Raw genomic sequence first — 19,512 nt, 5'->3', positions numbered from 1 at the left:
AAAACCAAAAGCTCTTTCTTTTTTTCTTTAAAAAAGAGTTGTTTTTAGTAGACTTTTGTCATTTCCATGTAATGTGTGTGATGAAATGAGAGAATCAAACTTCTAACGGGACTTAAAACACAATTATTATGACATGTCGTAACAATGGTTTTTTTTTAAAAAAACATTAGTTACTAAAGAATTAATCTCTCCATCTTTAGCCTTTTTTTCTTTTTAATTATTGGTAACAATTCTAAAATTATAAATAATTATTTGGAAAAAAAACTCTCTTACTATCATCAACATTTAAAATACCATACTTGATAGTTGGAAATATTGAATTCTTAATTTCGTAAATTTTGATAGAACTAAAAAATAATAATTTTTTTTAAAGAATGATTATAAAGAAAAAAACTGTAAAAAAATTTACAAAATATAAGTTTCTATTTTGGTTTATTTTACTTATTTAAAAATGTATCAAAAAAATTTAAATAGTAAATAATTATTTTTTATATTATTGACATTTTGATCTTTAGTTTGGTGTGTTTCACAGATTTTTATATAATATAATAAAAAATATCAATATATTGATGTAAGTAAATATTTTTTATCATATATGTTTCATTTATTCTTTTACAATATATTGAAACCGACGATCTATCTCTCACATGGACATGAAAATATTAACAATCTTTTCATCATTTTGATGTGTTTACTTTTCCAATATTTTCTTTCTCTTTCTCCATCCTAAACTTACTATAATCCTCAACCAATTTATGTACAGTTTTATGCTTCAAGTCCTCAACCATTGCCTTCATAACCTGTTCAATTACCAAAATTTTATCATAAACTTAATACATAATAAATCAATCATTAATCTTCTATATGTATATCTATAGATAAACAAAACTCAACAGTTTCCATGGAGTGTTTACCGTCTCGATAATGCCCCGTAAAACGTCATTTGGAACGAAATGGAGCGCGTCCGGTACAAGAAAGCTGAGATCGATTACAAGTTGAAACTTAAGGCGGCTTCTTGTTCCAATTTTTTGTCTATAGATAACTCCATGAGAACAAACATTGGCTGAAGATGGCCTATACTCTTTATGGATACCATTGATCTCCCAATTTGTCTGCTCAAAAAAACCACCAAATCAAAGCATAGATAATATAGAAATAAATAATATGGTTCCATCGTGAAAGTGATCGTAAGGATTACCATTTGAAAGTGAAGAAGTTTTGGGATGTAATGAGGAACATGACATGGATAAGCTTCTCCTCCATTGGTTTTGGAGATTATTTTCATATCAATGGTTGGGCATATCTTGAGGAACAATAGTTGAATTTTTGGTGTTTCAATTCTCCACTCTTCCTGATCAATATCCAACATTAATTCAAACATGCTACTCATTTTAAAGTCGAAAACAAGTACACGTTTGCCCATTAATTATTACTCTTTAATTATCACTAATTAAAACACCCTTAAACTAAAAAGAAAAAGGTGGCGGATGAATTAACCTGGTTGAGCTGTTGATTTTTTCCAGGAAATGTTGCTTTGACCAATCTGGGTTTATCTTCCAAATATTCATCAAATGAAGCTTTCTATACAGAGATCAAATTACCAAATATATATAAATCATATCAAATCAAATAAAAAATAAAATATTTATTTATTTATATTCTATAGAATGTAACAAAATATACCCCAGGAGATTCATAAAGTGGTAAGTCACTAAAAGATACAAAAGAAACAGATAAGAGGTTATTATGATGAATGATTTTTTGACTTCTGGGATCAATAGCAAAGCACTTCCAGTTCTTAACTTTCTGCTTCTTCAAACTGCTTTCTCTTTGAAAATAATGCAAACACATTGGCTTTGTATTTGAGCACAGCATCGTCATTGGGACTCTCTCTCCCTCTCTCTCTCTCTCTCTCTCTCTCTTAAAAAACTACTTTCAAACAACAAAATTAATTTGTTCTATTTTTAAAAGCTTAATTGATTTGAAACGAGGTCAAGATGCCTTTAAATACAAATTTTCCATAATAATAATAATGTCATCTGTATTTAATTTCTACTTTCATTTTGAATTATGAATAATTAAGTTAACCTTATTGAAGGGGAACATGAAGAAGATGGTCACGTCTCTTGCTTTTAATTCCGTTTTTAATATAAGTCCTTAGCACGCATGGGGTTACGTTCATAAATTAACAATCAATGTAATATGGGTCATATATAGATTAGGTTACCTAATCTTATGAATTTCATATATTATCGGGAGAAAGGTAACACAATATGTTTCAAGTTAATACGTTAGAGTTAAGAAGCTTGTGTTAGTTCGAGTTGTAAAATAAAACGTATCAATAATTGTGAATATAGAATTACACGATAAATAATATGTGCAACATTCGGATATGATGTCTTTTTTTTTCACCTATATATGGACTATTGAAGGTGAGTTCTTTGCGCCTAACTTTAAAAAGTTGGTAGATCAAAGGACCATCGAGATTTAATTTTATGGTTTTATTTAGAAAATATTACTTTATTAATGAATTACGGGGTTTGGCATGCTTCCATCTTTATATATTTTGGAATAAAATTCCTTGGATTAAGATTGAATATGTTTTTTAATCTTATTGAATGTCATGTGTTTTAAAAAAAAATTCACTTCAACATCTTATCAATGATCATCGATAATCGTTGACAACAAATGTTAGCCAACTTCATGATCAACCACGACGATCGATCATGATCGATCGACGATCACAACAATCGACCGTCTTAACCGTCAGCTCTGGATCATCTTGATTGTCGGCTTCGAATCGTTTTGATCGTTGGTGACCTACAACTTTGGACGTTACTGTCGTGGGCGAACATCTTCATCGATGACAACCAATCATTGTCGTTAATTATTGATGTCGTGTCTATTAATAAACGATTGATGGTTAATGATCAATAGCCATGACCCTTGGCGACTAATTGTCATGATAGTCAACAACCAACCAATCGTCTTAAAGTTGACGATCGTTAACTGTTTTCACCAAGGCTTCCTTCACTCTTTTCCATGGTTTGAATAGTAAAGACTGTTTAAGCCCTTGGATTACATGTTTTTTTTTTCTAATTCAATCTAGAAAGTTCATCGACCAACTCCGAACACCACCCCTAATAATGATCATTGTTGGTAGACCACTAGACGTCATTTATGACAACTTCACAAACTTCTGACTATCAATTTTTGCAACAACTGCAAACCTTGAAAAATTAATAAAAATGAATTTTTGATTTTTTGTTGTGGGAGTCGTATCAAATAGGTCTTTGATTTAATACAATAATATTTTTTAAAATATGTATTTTTTCATTCTTCTATTTTCTTTTCTTCTTGAGTTTTTTAATAACTATTGTTATTAGATTATTTTTTTTGTTTAAAATTAATATTTCCTTCTGAGATTTTGTTTATTTTGTTAAATTTTTCTTGATGTCTCGAGTATAAATCAAATATCAATATATTGATAATATAGTAAAAATTATAAATACATATGACATATATATTGTAGTTTATTTTTAGTTTAATAATTCTTTTCATTTTTTTCATTAGTCAATTTAATTAGAAGAATTAGGACTCCTTTATATGGCCTCAAGAAAAATGCGTTTTTTAAAAAACTCATTCTTATTTAAACTTTTTTTTTTTTGATAAAAATGGTTTAAATTAAAATACATTGTATGTCGTTACTATATTTGGTTATGCTTATTTCGAGAGCTATTAGACCATTTTTAATATTGTTTAACTAGAACTTTCGTAAATTGATTATATGATTTTGTTATATTTTATGAATGATTTGTAATATTTATAATTAGATCATTAGTGTTAATGCAACCGTAATCAGAATTATTATTAAAATTTCTCGTTTTTGTATTATTGTCATTAAAATCAATTGAGTCAATAAATTGTATTAGAGGTACAAAATATGGAAAAAAAAATAAATACAAAATTTAATACAAAATAAAGTTAATACGTACAATTAATAATAATAATAATAAACTAAACAAATTAGTTAAACCATGAATTCAAAACGTTCACCTCATATATAACCATCAGAAATCCAGATTTAAAAAAGATCATTTAGTCTTTTTTATAACTTCAAAATACCACTTCTACCCTAAGTTTTTTTTTACTACTTTAATAATTTATGAAAATCCAAACCTAAATAATAATAATAATAATTTTAATTTAGAAAAGTGATATTAATTTTTAAAATTGACTTTAAAAAATTCAACTTGTTTGTAAATGTAAATTTATTTATATTAAATAAATGGTTAGATAATTAAAATAAATAAATAAACCATCATCAAACTACATCATCATTTAACCACAAATCACTTCATCTTTACTACAAATTTATACAAAATTGATGGCTTAGCTAAATTTTGTATGCAAAACATATTAGCAGTACAAAAAAGGAAATGAAATTTCATGCAACACACACACATATATATAGATAGAGAGAGAGATAATAGTGATATGAAAAAGGTGTGAATACATGAGCTAATAACACGATCTCCGGCTAGAACTGAAGAATCATTATGCAATCACCAACTATCAAAATGTTCAAGATTTGGACACTACTTTTCAGCTGCTGATTTCTGTTTTGAAACCTTTAAACATGATCCCATATTCTTAAGCAGAAAAAGGAATCCTCAGTGCCATCCTCTGGCATAGCCAAGGCCTATCCACGTCGGGATCGATAAATCGATGCAGAATGAACTCATCAGCTTCTTCATCCAATAATTCTCTTGCCCAACACACCCTTTTCATTGAGCAACTCCCTGGCCCGAAACACCTGTACCGGAAAACACACGTCTCCTATCAGGTGATCAATGCTTGATCACTCGATGATGTTCATGTTCATTCATCGTATAGTCATTGTCGATAAGATGAAAAAAAGCATTAAACACAACATACTTGTACTCGTAGAAGCAAGCAGTTCTCTCGTTTTCAGCTTTCCCCCAGTTATCCCAGCCTGCTGGTTTGATACATACATCCATGTGTGTGTAAGCAAATACCACCCTTGCAAATGGTCCCCATGGTCGCCCGAGATGAACGTAAGAAGTCTCACCACTGCCTGTGATCACACACCTACATTAATCAAAAGAGAGTCAAAACATTTCCAAAGAAAAGGATATGATGAAGATTTAGCACAGTCGGACAAAATTTTAAACTATCACAAGAAAGCATTTCAGAATGTAACAGTGAACATTTTAAAAGAACACTTGTGATAAAGTATCGACCTTCTTTGAAACTCTATTCAATATAGTAGATTGCAATAACTCATACAAAAGCATATCTTGGTTTTTGGGGTAAATTAATGGTTAGTGCTTCAAAATCTTATCTCAAAGTCAGATTCATAACAGCAAAAAACTAATTAGAGACTGGAAGATCCAGTATTTTCAAAGAGTTTCCTTTATATATAATATGAGCATCTTAACTAGTTAAGTACACCTCCAACTAATATCACACGAGAACCATTTAATGCTACAATATTTGATTGTTAGAAAACATATTTTAATATCCTATTTCTTTTCCTGGCCGGGCAGCATAGAGTTTGAATCATAATCTCATCGTCACTTTATATTTTATTATTTTATAATAACCTAATAAACATGAATCATTGTTTCAACAATCTATGAGACACCAGACATTTCTAACAAGAGGAACATAGTTTCCACCAACGCACCTCAAGAACACATAACCTGTCGTCTCTTGAGAAGATTTTCTGCTCTGTGCAGTAATAAAGCCTTTCGACTTGCAGTGGACATGACAATGCTCCAACAGAGCAGTGCTGTTGCCAAATATGAAGTCCACGCTTCCTTCGATGTAACAATCCTTCAAATATTGTCTTCCATAATGTAGGTACAGAGTATCCTGCATCAAATTATATAGGGAAAATGGAACTGATCAAAGCTTTTCCTACGCATCCAAAAGTCTTTCACATGAAGAAACAATAGCAGGCAATAGAGGTACAAAAAAACAATCTACTTTCGTCACAAACAGCATTGGCTGATTAAGGTAGCCAACAACAGCATCAAACTGATGATCCTAGTCACGAGTTATAGATAGCAAAAGCAAAGAAAGCTTGATGGAATTGAGCCAACTTCATTAAAAGTTGGACAATATAGATATTACATAACATGGGGTTACTTCTCAAAACTAGCCAGGAGAGGAGTAGCTCATGTATCTTGCAAACGTTATGGTCCCTCATTATTCTAATGTGGAATCCTCAACAATAGATAACTGATAATGGCTAAGAGAGGAAATTCAGGCCTACTCTCGAACTTAGCCCAAGACCAGGATCAGCACCGTAGAAGATCGCACTCTTTATTAGCTTAGGAAATACCTCTTTGAATAAATATGGTAAGTTAAACATCCACCCTAACAAACCAAGCACAAGTTTCTATGGTAAAAAGGCCTTTAATATTGTTAGACTTCTTGAACTAACTATACACTATTGGAATACCTGCCAACCAAGAAACCTGCAATTGTAAAAGGCACAACGATCTGCTGTAACTCTGATAGCCACAGCTTGTCCAGAACCCTGAAGAAAACAAAGAAATCACAAGATAACTAAAACAACACCAACTTCAAAACACTAAGGAAGTTGATCAGAAAAACGCAGCAAATTAGCTTGTACAAAGATCCTCATGGTACAATTTCAAAAATCAACCTCAAAAATTGAAATACAAATGGGTTTTAATTATTAGTTCCATCTCCATATTACTGATATGTTTAATGAGTGAGAAAGTAAATCCAAAATCCAAAGTAAAGATAAGATAAGATGATCAAAGGTGTCTTAAAAGTAAAAGGGTACTTGAGGGGAAGAATTCTCAAACGTGATATTCTCAGCAAGGAAATCCTCTCCTTCCACAATTGTACTTCCACAACCAAAAGTCCCAGTTCCAATGACACGAGCAGCCTGACCACGAAAGAGGGAAATATGAAAAGAAGATTACAAATTCTGAGAATTAAAAGAAAACCCAGATACGAAATGATAAAAAAGAAAACAGATGAGAAACGGACTTGGTGGTGGTTAATTTTGGTGGCAGTATTGTCCCAAGTGAGAATAGTAGTCTCAGGGTTCAAACCGGCGAAAGTAATGAAATTTTTGGTCTTGGGTACATATAAAGGCTGCTTGTAAATTCCAGGAGACACACGGATTATAGTGCGGCAAGTATTGCTGAATGGAACCGCGTCTATGGCTTCTTGAACCGTGCAGAAATCTGCACAGCCGTCGTGTGCCACTGTGAGGACCCTGGGCTGGGCCGCCATGAAGAAATCGTATATCGAAGTTCGTGCCGGTGCGTTGTTGGGAAGTGGGTTGATTGTTGAAGATGAAGATCAAACGAAATGTAGAAATAATACGGAACGGAATGCGAAAACTCCCAATTTGGGATCGATTCCATTACATTTCATCGAAACAGCTGATTTTCTTTTATCTTTTCCTTTAATTTAATCTTTTCTTCCATGTTCTGCTTTGATTGAGGTGGCACTCCGGGAGATTACCAAGAAGATGGAATCTTCTATTACTTTACTATTTCTACTTCTACCGGTGTGATCCAAAAACTGACTTTAACAAATCAATATTCATCCCTAATCTTACTTTCAATTTCGTTTATTTTAGTTCTGAAATTTTAAAAAATCGATCATTTTAATCTCTTAAAAATGTTAACTTTTTAAAAGTGCAGGAACGACAAATAATAAGAATTGCAAGTACTGAATGTGTAAAGAATAAAATCAATTAAAATTGAAAGTATAGAAACTAAGTGAATCTTTTTAGAAACAATAAAAACTAAAATACAAAGACCAAAATAGTATGTAAGCTGATGAAATTTAATTTCTATTTCTTTTAGTGGTCTAAAAAAGCTAATTTAAAAATAGGAATTTGTAAATAAATTTTTCTTTAATTATTTGGAAAGAAAAAGAATTAAAAACGTATCTTTAAACACGAACATGGCATAGTAATGTAGAAATTTAAGGAACGTTGATGTCTCAATACTTCCCACGGCCCAACATAAACTTTTCCATCTAATACCCAAATTATTATTATTAAATTTTGAAGTTTTTAAAAAGGAAAAGAAAAGGACTAATAAGTAATTTGTTAGAGAAGAATATATCAGAAATAGAGAGTGGGAGAAAAATCAGAGCAACTTCTTGCGTTCAAAGAATGTCTTGAGATGCCATAATTGTAAAGCAGCCACAGACAAGCAAACTCCCAGTGATAAGATACTAAAAGTGGCCATCTTTGTAGTCGTTGATCTATTCAGTAGTTGCATTTCTTCCTCTCTGAAAACCAAAAAAAGATAAACACACATAATCAATCAATCATCGTATTCATTATACGATCAACTCAAGTCTGAGTGTCCGTTTCGATTCACTTTCTACCAAGTGTTGTTTTGCATTTATAACAATTATTTAAACACTTTAAAAGTCAATCTAAACACACATTGAATGAACCAAATGCCAAGGAAACTAAAAAATATATCATTTTAGTATATCTTTTTTTAATATCAAATTTTGTATGGCTATGATGAATTACATGCATAAAAAAGTTAGTTTGAGGTATCTCATACTCAAATTTTATTATTATTGTCATATACGTGTTTTTTTTAGTTTATTCAACATGTCTGGTACATTTGTTTCACTAACAAGGGTTAGGCACGTTAGCTAAACTAAAGTGTCCTTGCTTTATAGGCTTTTTAGAGACTCAATCCATTGTAATGTACCTTTCACGCAGATAAAACATCTCATCATGTATGGAGGTGATTGTGTCGGACAACTTCTTCAACTCAAGTTCCATTACCTAGCACAAGAGATGATGAACAATTTCATCAGATGATCATTTGACAGATTCTTTCTATCAAACAAAAACAAGAACCCATCTTCTACATTTAGTAGAGAATATAATGAGAAGAAGGGCACATTGGTAAAAGTATACAATCTTTACTATATCTCAGTCACGCCTCATATATTGAGACCATATGATAAAAATATCAGCATAAAATTCATAAATTAGGAACCACTAAAATCCATAAAACATCATTGTATATGAAAAACTTATACTCCTTTTTGCTTTTGTTCTTTTATTTTCTCTCTCTAACCCAGTTACTTTGACCCACAAGCATGATCCTCGTAGTTATGGTGGCATATTGTACATTTTACATTAAGACTTCCCTTCCTCTATTTTCAACTTGAATAGAAATTCAAATGATAATCCTGCCTTATATCATTAGGGTAGTCCTTGCTTAAAAGGATCAAGACTTTGCTTTCCTCCAGAATTTTATGGCTTCTTTTGGCATTTTTTACTTCCAGGGTCCCCTTAAATTTTACCTTCAAAGGAATTTAAATCATGGTCCACCTTCATCTAGTCGAGTGGTCCTTAGTGCCACTCTTCAGAATAAAATAATGGTCCTCTTGCTTTATGAGGGCCCCCTTTTTTGGGCCAAACTCTAGAAGATGAACATCCCAAAAGAAGTTAAAAGTTTTTCAGTTGATTGTACAAGAGAGAAATGATATCATTGACACGGTCTTGATGTGGGTCTCCTTTTGCTTGATTCCATAATGATAAGTTCTTTACAAGAAAAAGAGGAAGATTCTTGTTGAAAACATAATTGTTTTAATGATATTGCAAGGAAGAAAAACGAGACAAAATCTATTCTACAATCTGAATCCGTATCAAATCAAACTATGATCTAACATGAACACTTATTTTACCATGCAGCCACCACAATGATCACAAGTTCAACATAATTATTCAGAAAATATAAGCATAGTTAGGAAAAAGAAAAACATCAAAAACATCAAACATCAAACAATGAGCAAATGCATCCAAGTCTAAGCCAAAAACAACCGAGAAATTTCACGACTTACTTCAATCTGGCCTTTCTTAGCAACCTTAGACCAATCCTTAGAAGAAACACCGGACCTCCAATCAAATTCAACAGAAACTAAACCTGGAGGATTTTGTTCGGGAACCCAAAAGCATGTAGTATAGTCCCCAGTCTCGGCTGCAGTGAACGCAAAATGTCCAGATTCCACATGATCCGCATTATGATACGTGTTGCCATGAGGCGAACTAACCTAATAAGAACTCCCATTACCCTAAATTAATCATCTAAACAAATTCCAAAATCAACATAAACAAAAACCCAAAAGCAAACCATAAAGATGATAAATTCAGAATGGAGAAGATAAGCAATGGATAAACTTAAAAGTGAATATACCCTGACAGTGATCTTGTGAGAATCGGGAATGGGAAAACCTTCGTTGAGATTAACTGCCGAATATTTTCCGACGGTCATGGCATTGGCCTTGATGTCATCGGAAATGCATTTGGTGGTGCCGGATTGAAGATCGAAGCGCATAGAATCAACAACAACAGTTGATATGAGGCCTAAAATAATGGAAACCAAGAAACTCCATTTGGGCATCTTCATTGATTCCGGCAGTTAAGATGAAGAGATCATCAAATTCAAAATCTTAAGAAACGGCGATTGAGGGAATTTTACGTTAGCAGATTATACAGATTTGAACTTGAATACAAGATCAGCAAACTTAGAATATGAAATTTGGTCGTATCAATATCAAAGAATGTCTTGAAATGGTCATGGGCTTTCGGGAAAAGAAATGAACGATGACATGGGCCTTAGTATCTAAATGGGCCATCCCCAAACTAAAGCCATTTCCATCCAAGCCCAATCAATCCGTCCAGTCTAAAAAAGATTATTTCACTTGAAGGAAAATTATTTCTAAAAATATATAATTATAATAAATAATAATAATTGGTAAGAATGATTTTGGATTCATGGATATAATAAAAGATGAAAGTAAGAAAAAAGCATAATCCAAATCAAAATGGCAATCATGACGACTAAAATGGGTCATGGAAAAGAGAGTTACTTAGGTCATGTCTAACTCAATTTGCCCCGATTCGCCTTGGCTAACCCTAGCCAAACATAAAATAGAACCAACCTCTTAAAATAATATGTTATCTAATTATCTTGATGCAATTTTAAGATGCTAAGAAACAATCTAGGTGAACTTTCTTTCAAAATACATCATTATAACTTCATATGAGGTAACTTAAGTCATACTCTCAAACTTTATAGTTTTCACATTTAGGCTCTAACTTTTAAGTATTAAATTGTGTGTAGTAAACGTCACAACTGTGTGCATCTTTTTTACTAATTTACTCTTTTTTTCAAACAAAATATTTGGTTTTCACGTAGAAGTCGATTGTGTTCTACTAATTTGTCTAAAATTTGACATCAACGACAATAAGAAAACAATTATATAAGTATAGATTTAGAAAATTGAAATGCATTTCCTCATTGGCATTAAAAATATAATCTTTCAATACTAATTTTTAAAAGACTTATAACTTATATAATATAGAAAATCTAGTGCTTTAAAATGGGGTGATTCGTAAATGAAAACCAAATATTTTGTTTGAAGTTTCATTATGTTTTTGAATTTTTTATCAACAAAAGTTTTAATATTGTGCCAAAACTCAAGGTCAATTCAATCACATTATCACCATGTCAATTTGGCATTAACCATTGCCATATCAATTCTTCATTCATGAGTATTCTATGTAATAATATTTCCAATAGGTCTATTTCATTTTATTTCTAAAAGTGTAGGTAGAAAAAGAAAAAATCATTTTTAGATTATAATAAAAATCATATCATTATTTTAAATTACAACAAAAATTACCTCACACACTTTTAAACCTATTTTCAAAATGTCAAAATTATAAAGGTAAATCTAAAAAAAAAATAGAGATTTAGAAAGATATCTTTCAAAACTCGACACTAAAATGACAATTTTTTAAAGAAAAAAAGAATGAAGTTTTTTTATTTAATTGTAAAGTCATAATCATCCGGTTTTGTGAAGTGCATTTAAAGCCGGGGTCCAAAATCAATTTTGGTTGATTTTTCATTTTCATTTATTCGAATAATTTTGATTTTATTTGTTCAAACAACATGAAATGATTATGAAAAAACAAATAAAATTGGAAAGAGAAGAAAATTAAATTCATATATGTTCACCTTTTCTTTTCTGAACTCCCTAAATTCAATTTCGATTTTATTTAAAATACTAAGCCATAAAACCTAAAATTACATGCATATTACTCATGCTATTTAATCAAGATTCATATATACACCTACTTTTAACCGTTGTGAATTTGAGATCTAAGTATCAATTAGTTCATGAGATACACTTGAAATGACAATAGGTACATGTTAAGTAACTATTGTAATTATATGTATAATGGTTTTAGTTTTTTAGAACTTGTAGAGTTAGAAGATTACATTATTTGAGCTGGTGGTCAATAATTCATATCTCAATTATCAATTGACCTAAGCCAGTACAATAGTTCTGTCAATATCTAAGTATACTAATAATCAACGTATACAAATACATCATCAAAGTCTCTTATTATAGTTAGTTAAAATTATTCTAATTGCTATAGAAAATATATCCAATTTAGCCTCTGCCATTTGTATGAATAATTCTTGTTGAATAGTCTGCCAATATTAATGGGGGCCACCTTCAACTTTTCTTCTAAGAATTTTGATTGAGGATGAAAAGTTTTATATAACACTTGGTAGCTTGAAAGAGTCTCATCTAGTTAGTAATTAATGCCAAGTTGTGTGCATGATATAACTATGTAGGCCATTCTCATTTGTCAAAATCCAAAAGGTCTCTTGAACTTTTCTCTCAGAACATGACCAAAAACAAAAGACTACAACTTCAGTTTTTGTCCCTCAGTTCATACCATTCAAAATCCAATACCTAGCAAGATTCATCATTTCCAAACCAAAAACCAAAAGCCATGAAGTTTGGCAAAGAGTTCTTATCACAAATGATACCAGAATGGCAAGAAGCATACCTGAATTACGATCAATTGAAGTCATTACTGAAAGAAGTGAGTCAAGCAAGACAAGTAGAAACAACATCAGAAAACCAAAGAAGTAAGTTCAAAAGGAGAGGATCCTTATACAGAGCATTTAGTGGATTAACAGGTGGAAGAATAGGGTCCCAAAAGCTACAAGAAGATCATGCAACAACAACAATTCATACAAACATAATTCAAAAAGATTGTGAAGAGTGTTATCAAAGCATGTTGCTTGTTTCATCTTTGGAAAAATCAGCTGAGAATGAAGTGGATTTCTTCAAGAAACTTGATGATGAGTTGAATGAAGTGGTGGGATTTTACAGGAGAGAAGTTGGGGTGTTAACGGAGGAAGCTGAGGAGTTGAGTAAACAAATGGATATTCTGATTGCTTTGAGGATTAAGGTTGAGAAACCACCCGTGTCTTGTTTTCAAGATTCTAATGATCATGTTAGTCTTACTTCTAATTCAACTCCAACGTCCACCATTCCAAGAACTTCACTTGGTAATTTATCATATCTATTCCATATGCCTATATGCCTATATGCCTATATGCCTATTTAGTCTATATCTATATAGTTGGAACTATGTTAACTTAGTAGTTGGTTAGTCATTAAAGTATACTTTATGAGAGTATGAGAACTTAATAAACATGATTTTGAAAGCTCATGACATCATAAAGACATAGAACCAAGAGTACGGAGTTGAGTTATGAAGTCTGGAGTTGAAATCTACATTTGAGGTGGAAGGTTATTTTTCTTGAGTCCATGGAACGTTGTTGAAATGAGTGTAGTTGAGCTATTTAACGTTTGGGTCAATGGGTGATTTAAGATAGCATTAGATGGTTTAGGACTAGGAGATTATGTCTTCAATCTCCTGCCATGTTATTTCCTTGTCAATTAATTTGGGTCTTCAACATATTCAATCCAACAAGTCAGTAACCTGAACCCAAATACACACGGATATAATTTTTTTTTTTTTAAAGTTCATGAAACTAGAGTCATTTTAAAAGATTTATTAGAAACTTAACGAACACAGCATAACAAGCATTTATTGTTTAGATCCTGTTTTTGAAGGACAGTCGCGATTAGAGGTAACACAAGAAGTAGAAATGGCAGAAGAAACATCTTTGGAAGATGCAAAAAGTTATGGCAGGAAGGCGGGTAAAGGAATAGTTCAACCTACAACTCAAAAACTCAAACCAGTTTCATTAGAAATATTACATCAAGTAAGGATTAACGTGCCGCCAGAAACACCAATATCAACTTTAAAATGCATGGTTATGAGTTCCAACCCTCAATTGTCTTATAACAAGACAGAGTTGAGGAAAGCTGAAGAACTCATGATGCGAGCTCTTATTGAATTCTACCAAAAGCTTAGACTTTTAAAAGACTACAGGTAATATTATATGCATGAATGAAATAAGAATCTCGATATTATATGTTTATTTGATTTTGTTCAAATTTGTAAAACTAAATGGATTGTTGTTACTTATGAAAATCTGCTGTAGTTTCTTGAATAAACTTGCAGTTTTGAAGATCATGAAGAAGTATGATAAGGTCTCAACTCAACAATCAACAATGTATATATTTCAAGAACACAATTTTTGTTTTCTCGTTAAGTAATTTTTTGATATTGTTCATGCAGATTACATCACGTAAAGCATCAAAGGCTTACTTAGAAATGGTGGAAAGATCTCCTCTTGGCACCATTCCTGAGGTATGCAACAATTTCTAAAACAGATTATGTTGGACGATATGACAGTGTTAAATTTGTCTTTTATCTACCAACTCTTTAACATGGTATTCAAGCAGTGGTACAAGAGGTTCTTGTGTTCAAATTCTTGTATCAATCTTTCTTTTCCGATTAATATTGATTTCTATTTTGGGGTCTTTTAAATACTTCAAGCTCACAATTGTGGTGCTTGTTGTTAGATGATATAACAAAGGGCGTTTGAGGCAGGGTGTAAACTACTATAGTCCGGTTATAATAGTTTGTGTTTGAGGTGTAAACTATTTTATACAAAAAAAACGATGAAGGTAAAATAGTAAAAACTATAATAAATAATAAATATTGTAGAAAAAGGGGTTTGAGGCAAGTGGTAGTTATTATAGTCTAGTTCTTGTTCCAAACGCCACCCAAGTGTATAGCAAATTTTTTAAAGAATTTCAAATATAGAAAAGTCTATTAGCAATAAACTTTATCGTTGACAAACTCATGCTAATGATTGACTCTATCTTGATAGACTTTCACTAGTGATATGATCTTTTGTTGATAGACATGTTAGAGCTAAATCTAAATTTTGCTATATTTACAATTTTTATCTATTTGTTAATATTTTGGATTTGATTGTCACATGTGCAACTAGCTTATTAAACTCCTTCATCTATCAAACTTAAGTTTTTAAATCAATTGGTGATTTAACAGGTAACAAAGCTCATAGAAAGGGTGGAGACTGTTTTCATTAAGCACTTTGCAAAAGGAAACCGTAGAAGAGGAATGGACCTTTTGAAAAGAAAAGTCAGAAGGGAAAGACAAGGAATTACCTTTCTCTCAGGTATCCAATGCTAATGTATTGACTGCTTTATTTCAAGAGTAATCGCAATAGGTAAAACTTTTAGGCTCTAATAATTACGTGTATAACCAAATCTATTCGTGATAGACTTGGAAAGTTGTATTGCGTTATGTCTACTAATATAAATGATCTAATGGTTATGTTCTCATCTACCTTGTATAGGTTTTCTATTTGGCTGTTCAATTGCACTTCTAGTGGCCATCATTCTTGTCATACACCTAAGAAACATCTTCCAGAATCCAGGGCGTTTTCAATACATGGATAACATATTTCCTCTCTATAGGTAATTCAAGATTGTTACATTTTGAAGTAACCATAAGATATCAAGAACATTGTTGATACTAATCTTTACTTTTTCAGCCTTTTCGGATTCATCATTTTGCACATGCTGATGTACTCTGCGAATATATACTTTTGGCGGCGTTACCGTATCAATTATGCGTTTATGTTTGGCTTCAAACAAGGGACAGAATTGGGTTGTTGGGAGGTTTTTTTTCTTAGTTCAGTTCTTGCTGTGATCACATTGGTTTGTGTCCTTTCCAATTTGGATATGGAGGCAGACCCCAGAACTAGAAACTTTGCAGCCATAACTGAATCAATCCCTTTGGCTCTACTCATTGTAAGTAGTTCACATTTCAAATATATATGGCTTCATGATCCAGCTATTACAATAAGGCTATGCTTATCAATCTGTAATGAGAATTGGTATAATTGTAATAGGATTACGTTGATAGATTAGTCGTCATAGGTCACAGTCACCATTATAATTGTGCTCACTTAGAAGAAGCATGAATTTGTGACATTTACTATTATTGTTTCAGGTCAAACAACAGTGGTAATAGTAAATGAAACAAATTCATATTTCTCATTCTATAACAGTAAAATGATATCGGTAACGATAACATAATTTTCAAACGGAATCAAATTGATCGATCCTCCGCTACTCAATAGGATTGCACTTTTTTATTAGAGATTTGTAAGTGGGCACTAGATGCTAGTACGAGTATGGGACACAAGTAAGCACTACCAAGTGTAATCCTGGTAGTCGAATGAGGCCTATTTTTAGATCGATTACCTTTGATTTATTACGTTGTGGGTAGTGATAAATGCCATGGCTGAGCTGTGAACTCATTGTGCAGGCCCTTCTTTGCATAATATTTTGTCCTTTCAACATCGTATATCGTTCGAGCCGCTTCTTCCTCGTTCGTAGTGCGTTTCATTTGGTTTGTGCTCCTTTCTACAAGGTACATGGAGGAAGAGAAGGTTTACAATAGTGCATTTCTAATATCAAATGCAAAGTATGCAATAAGTACTAATTTAAAGCTACAATTTTGTCTTTCAGGTTAGCCTCCAAGACTTTTTCTTGGCAGATCAACTCACTAGCCAGGTTTGAAATTAAAGCTTCTCTAAACTTCAAAGTCTACTTTTAGATGACTGAAATTATATGCTTGTCCAAAGTGTATACCACAAAGCTAATTCAGATACAATTTCACATCAGGTTCAAGCGTTTAGAAGTTTACAATTCTACATATGCTACTATGTGTGGGGGGACTTTATAAGAAGAACAAATAGGTGCTTCCAGAGCAAGATCTTTGAAGCCTTTTTCTTTATTGTTGCAATTATTCCATACTGGATTCGTACTCTTCAGGTAATCTACTAGTTCAGCAGATCATCTGTTGGAATGTCTTGATTGTTATTTGGCATACTATATAAACTCTCTCGAATGGTGCTTGAACTATTCTCCCTCTACTGGTAGAAGTAGTTAACGTACTGTTAGTTATAACAAGATCAAACAACAACAATATTGAGTTGATTCATTAGAGATAAATTGTTCAATGCATGCAGTGCGCTCGGCGATTGGTCGAAGATAAAAACGTCGAACATGTGTTTAATGGACTGAAATACTTCTCAACCATAGTTGCAATTGCAATGAGAACAGGTCATGATTTGAATATGGGAATCGTTTGGAGAATTATGGCTGCAATTAGTTCTGCTGTTGCAACAATCTTAGGCACATATTGGGATATAGTTCAAGATTGGGGACTTCTCCAAAGAAACTCAAAAAATCCATGGTTGAGAGACAAACTATTGATACCAAACAAAGGTGTTTACTTTGTAGCAATTGTAAGGATAATCAACCTTTTTCATTTCGTTTAGCTTGGAAGAGGAAACTATATGATGTCACTTAGGCTGATTAATTATGTTTCAAATATGGGTTGTAGGCATTGAATATCTTGCTAAGACTTGCTTGGATGCAATCAGTTCTTGGTTTTAGAGAAGCTCCATTTATTCATAGACAAGCCTTGATTGCCATTGTCGCTGTGTTGGAAATCATTAGACGAGGAATCTGGAATTTCTTCAGGTACGTTCTTAACTCATGTTTACTAATTCCTAATCAAAATTCATGTGATCTCAATGGGATTTCATTGATAGTTCAATCATAACCAGTCTCAGCCGCAAACGTAATTGGATTGTCATTGACCATATTTACTTAGACATTTTGCAAACGTAATCTGATTAGGTTGTTTACTTTGCACTATACCATTGAGGACCCATTATGGCAGCAATAATGGTGACACATTCCTAATTCACGTAACAAATAATGGTAATTGATATCAGCTAATGAGCCTCACATGATTTTCAAATGCAATTGGATTGACTGATTACTCTTTATTCCGCACTCAAATTTTGTTTGTTGATTATAGTTTTTTTCATTACGACTACAAAATAGCAATAGCGATCATAATCAAATGAGACCCACTTACTTTTACACTGAGATAAACATGCATAACCTTAATTCGAGATAACGTAACAGAAAGGTATTGAGTTAAAAGAAATTTTGTTTGGTGTTATTATGATCAGGATGGAGAATGAGCATCTAAACAATGTGGGGAAGTTTAGGGCATTCAACTCTGTGCCTCTTCCATTTGAATACAACGACAAAGAGATGAGAACTCAGTTTTGACTTACGAATTTCCTAAAAAAAAAGTACTGTTTTGAGTGATGTTTTAGTATTGTATAGATGAACGGTATGACTATGTATTTGTTATTATATTATATCATGTAGAGCAATAACATCAGATGAAGCCATAATATTACATCATGTCAAATAAATTGTTTCATATGGTAATAGAATACTGAACCCGTAGAACTAAGAGAGGTTTTGGTCATAGCCATAAAATTTTTTCCCTTTTTGGTTTTCATACAAGAAACTGAGCTTCTTCTTTTATATGAAGAATATAAACATATATCAATACAAATATGATCCAAATGGATCGTGTAGTTGGTGGAAGTGGACTAAATCAGTTAGACATTTGGATTTATTTACGATTTAAGATAATATCATAAAATATTATTTCCATTTTTTTTTATCTAAGAGTAAGATTTGTCAAAGACGTGTGGAAGGAAATGAATAAATTTTGTATAATGTGTCATTTGAAATCTTTGAACAACAATTTTGATACTATGTTAACACGTTAAATATTATTCACATATATTATATGGTTGGAAAATGTTTGGTTACACACTTTTCTTAGCCCAAAACCATCAACAATGTAAATATATATATATATATATATATATATATATATATATATATATATATCAAAATATTGATAGACTTTTGTTTATTATTTATTATTTATTATTTATTTTTACAATATTTCAATAGAGAGGGTGTCTATATAGAGAGAGGATATTGGATGAGTTAATGTTTTTAGGATCTATGGTTATGAAAGAAGAGGAACAATATGGATTACAACCAAGCAAGTTTGGAAGAGGCAGAAATTGGGAATAAACTTTCATTCATTTTCAATATCAATTATCTATCCACTTGAATTTTGTTTGCATTGAGAGTTCCAAATACTTTTTCCAAAAGCTCCTTTCACATTTTCATTTCCTTTTTCCTTATTTATATCAGGATACTTAATTAAATTATATTGTATTAGCCAACATACATTATTATAAAATTGATTTGAAAGAAATTCAAATTAAGAGAACATAATTTATGTAT

General features: G+C 31.8%; 4 protein-coding genes across 6 annotated transcripts; 1 reads left to right on the top strand and 3 right to left on the bottom strand.

Annotated features, from left to right (window-relative positions):
• Positions 1–572: 572 nt before the first annotated feature.
• On the bottom strand, positions 573–1,976 carry LOC101212716. Of its 2 annotated transcripts, none has more exons than XM_031886119.1 (5): positions 1,684–1,976; positions 1,498–1,581; positions 1,199–1,351; positions 915–1,115; positions 573–800 (listed from the first exon to the last, which is right to left on the bottom strand). In XM_031886119.1, the coding sequence occupies exons 1-5, from the start codon at positions 1,879–1,881 to the stop codon at positions 678–680; spliced, it is 759 nt and encodes a 252-aa protein (XP_031741979.1). In that variant the 5' UTR covers positions 1,882–1,976; the 3' UTR covers positions 573–677. The 2 variants fall into 2 exon arrangements, with proteins under 2 accessions (XP_031741979.1, XP_004141578.1); XM_004141530.3 differs by having other exon boundaries at positions 915–1,112.
• Positions 1,977–4,314: 2,338 nt separating this feature from the next.
• LOC101221923 (pectinesterase 31) lies at positions 4,315–7,594 on the bottom strand. The gene is made up of 6 exons (XM_004141402.3): positions 7,051–7,594; positions 6,842–6,946; positions 6,491–6,568; positions 5,711–5,898; positions 4,939–5,112; positions 4,315–4,816 (listed from the first exon to the last, which is right to left on the bottom strand). Exons 1-6 carry the CDS (start codon positions 7,297–7,299, stop codon positions 4,654–4,656), a joined length of 957 nt encoding a protein of 318 aa, XP_004141450.1. The 5' UTR covers positions 7,300–7,594; the 3' UTR covers positions 4,315–4,653.
• Positions 7,595–7,915: 321 nt separating this feature from the next.
• LOC101221695 (transmembrane emp24 domain-containing protein p24delta9) lies at positions 7,916–10,591 on the bottom strand. The gene is made up of 4 exons (XM_004141401.3): positions 10,251–10,591; positions 9,898–10,107; positions 8,754–8,830; positions 7,916–8,313 (listed from the first exon to the last, which is right to left on the bottom strand). Exons 1-4 carry the CDS (start codon positions 10,461–10,463, stop codon positions 8,169–8,171), a joined length of 645 nt encoding a protein of 214 aa, XP_004141449.2. The 5' UTR covers positions 10,464–10,591; the 3' UTR covers positions 7,916–8,168.
• A 2,099-nt stretch (positions 10,592–12,690) lies between these two features.
• On the top strand, positions 12,691–18,681 carry LOC101221454 (phosphate transporter PHO1 homolog 9). 2 transcript variants are annotated; one of them, XM_011657698.2, is made up of 13 exons: positions 12,691–13,430; positions 13,987–14,323; positions 14,436–14,484; positions 14,573–14,644; positions 15,353–15,482; positions 15,663–15,783; positions 15,861–16,119; positions 16,640–16,744; positions 16,843–16,887; positions 16,999–17,148; positions 17,346–17,624; positions 17,723–17,862; positions 18,363–18,681. In XM_011657698.2, the coding sequence occupies exons 1-13, from the start codon at positions 12,866–12,868 to the stop codon at positions 18,463–18,465; spliced, it is 2,355 nt and encodes a 784-aa protein (XP_011656000.1). In that variant the 5' UTR covers positions 12,691–12,865; the 3' UTR covers positions 18,466–18,681. The 2 variants fall into 2 exon arrangements, with proteins under 2 accessions (XP_011656000.1, XP_031741136.1); XM_031885276.1 differs by having other exon boundaries at positions 13,216–13,430; positions 14,007–14,323.
• Positions 18,682–19,512: the final 831 nt, after the last annotated feature.

Source organism: Cucumis sativus, chromosome 5 (assembly GCF_000004075.3).
Source record: "Cucumis sativus cultivar 9930 chromosome 5, Cucumber_9930_V3, whole genome shotgun sequence".
In the NCBI taxonomy this organism is placed as follows: Eukaryota; Viridiplantae; Streptophyta; class Magnoliopsida; order Cucurbitales; family Cucurbitaceae; genus Cucumis; species Cucumis sativus.
The sequence above is the reverse complement of the archived record's forward strand: the minus strand, read 5'-3'. Positions and strand labels throughout refer to the sequence as shown.

What these genes read in the sequence shown, in the direction of transcription:
- LOC101221923 (XM_004141402.3), bottom strand. Translation starts at nt 7,299, where the DNA reads ATGGCGGCCCAGCCCAGGGTCCTCACAGTGGCACACGACGGCTGTGCA. An exon ending in TTGAGAATTCTTCCCCTCAA is followed by an intron (nt 6,569 to 6,841) that starts GTACCCTTTTAC and finishes TGTTTTCTTCAG; the next exon opens with GGTTCTGGACAAGCTGTGGC. An exon ending in GCAGGTTTCTTGGTTGGCAG is followed by an intron (nt 5,899 to 6,490) that starts GTATTCCAATAG and finishes AATTTGATGCAG; the next exon opens with GATACTCTGTACCTACATTA.
- LOC101221695 (XM_004141401.3), bottom strand. Translation starts at nt 10,463, where the DNA reads ATGAAGATGCCCAAATGGAGTTTCTTGGTTTCCATTATTTTAGGCCTC. An exon ending in CTAAGAAAGGCCAGATTGAA is followed by an intron (nt 8,831 to 9,897) that starts GTAAGTCGTGAA and finishes CTCTTGTGCTAG; the next exon opens with GTAATGGAACTTGAGTTGAA. An exon ending in ATGTTTTATCTGCGTGAAAG is followed by an intron (nt 8,314 to 8,753) that starts GTACATTACAAT and finishes TTTGGTTTTCAG; the next exon opens with AGAGGAAGAAATGCAACTAC.
- LOC101221454 (XM_011657698.2), top strand. Translation starts at nt 12,866, where the DNA reads ATGAAGTTTGGCAAAGAGTTCTTATCACAAATGATACCAGAATGGCAA. An exon ending in CATTCCAAGAACTTCACTTG is followed by an intron (nt 13,431 to 13,986) that starts GTAATTTATCAT and finishes TTTATTGTTTAG; the next exon opens with ATCCTGTTTTTGAAGGACAG. An exon ending in CAGATCAACTCACTAGCCAG is followed by an intron (nt 16,888 to 16,998) that starts GTTTGAAATTAA and finishes ATTTCACATCAG; the next exon opens with GTTCAAGCGTTTAGAAGTTT.
- LOC101212716 (XM_031886119.1), bottom strand. Translation starts at nt 1,881, where the DNA reads ATGACGATGCTGTGCTCAAATACAAAGCCAATGTGTTTGCATTATTTT. An exon ending in AACTTCTTCACTTTCAAATG is followed by an intron (nt 1,116 to 1,198) that starts GTAATCCTTACG and finishes GGTTTTTTTGAG; the next exon opens with CAGACAAATTGGGAGATCAA. An exon ending in TACGGGGCATTATCGAGACG is followed by an intron (nt 801 to 914) that starts GTAAACACTCCA and finishes GTAATTGAACAG; the next exon opens with GTTATGAAGGCAATGGTTGA.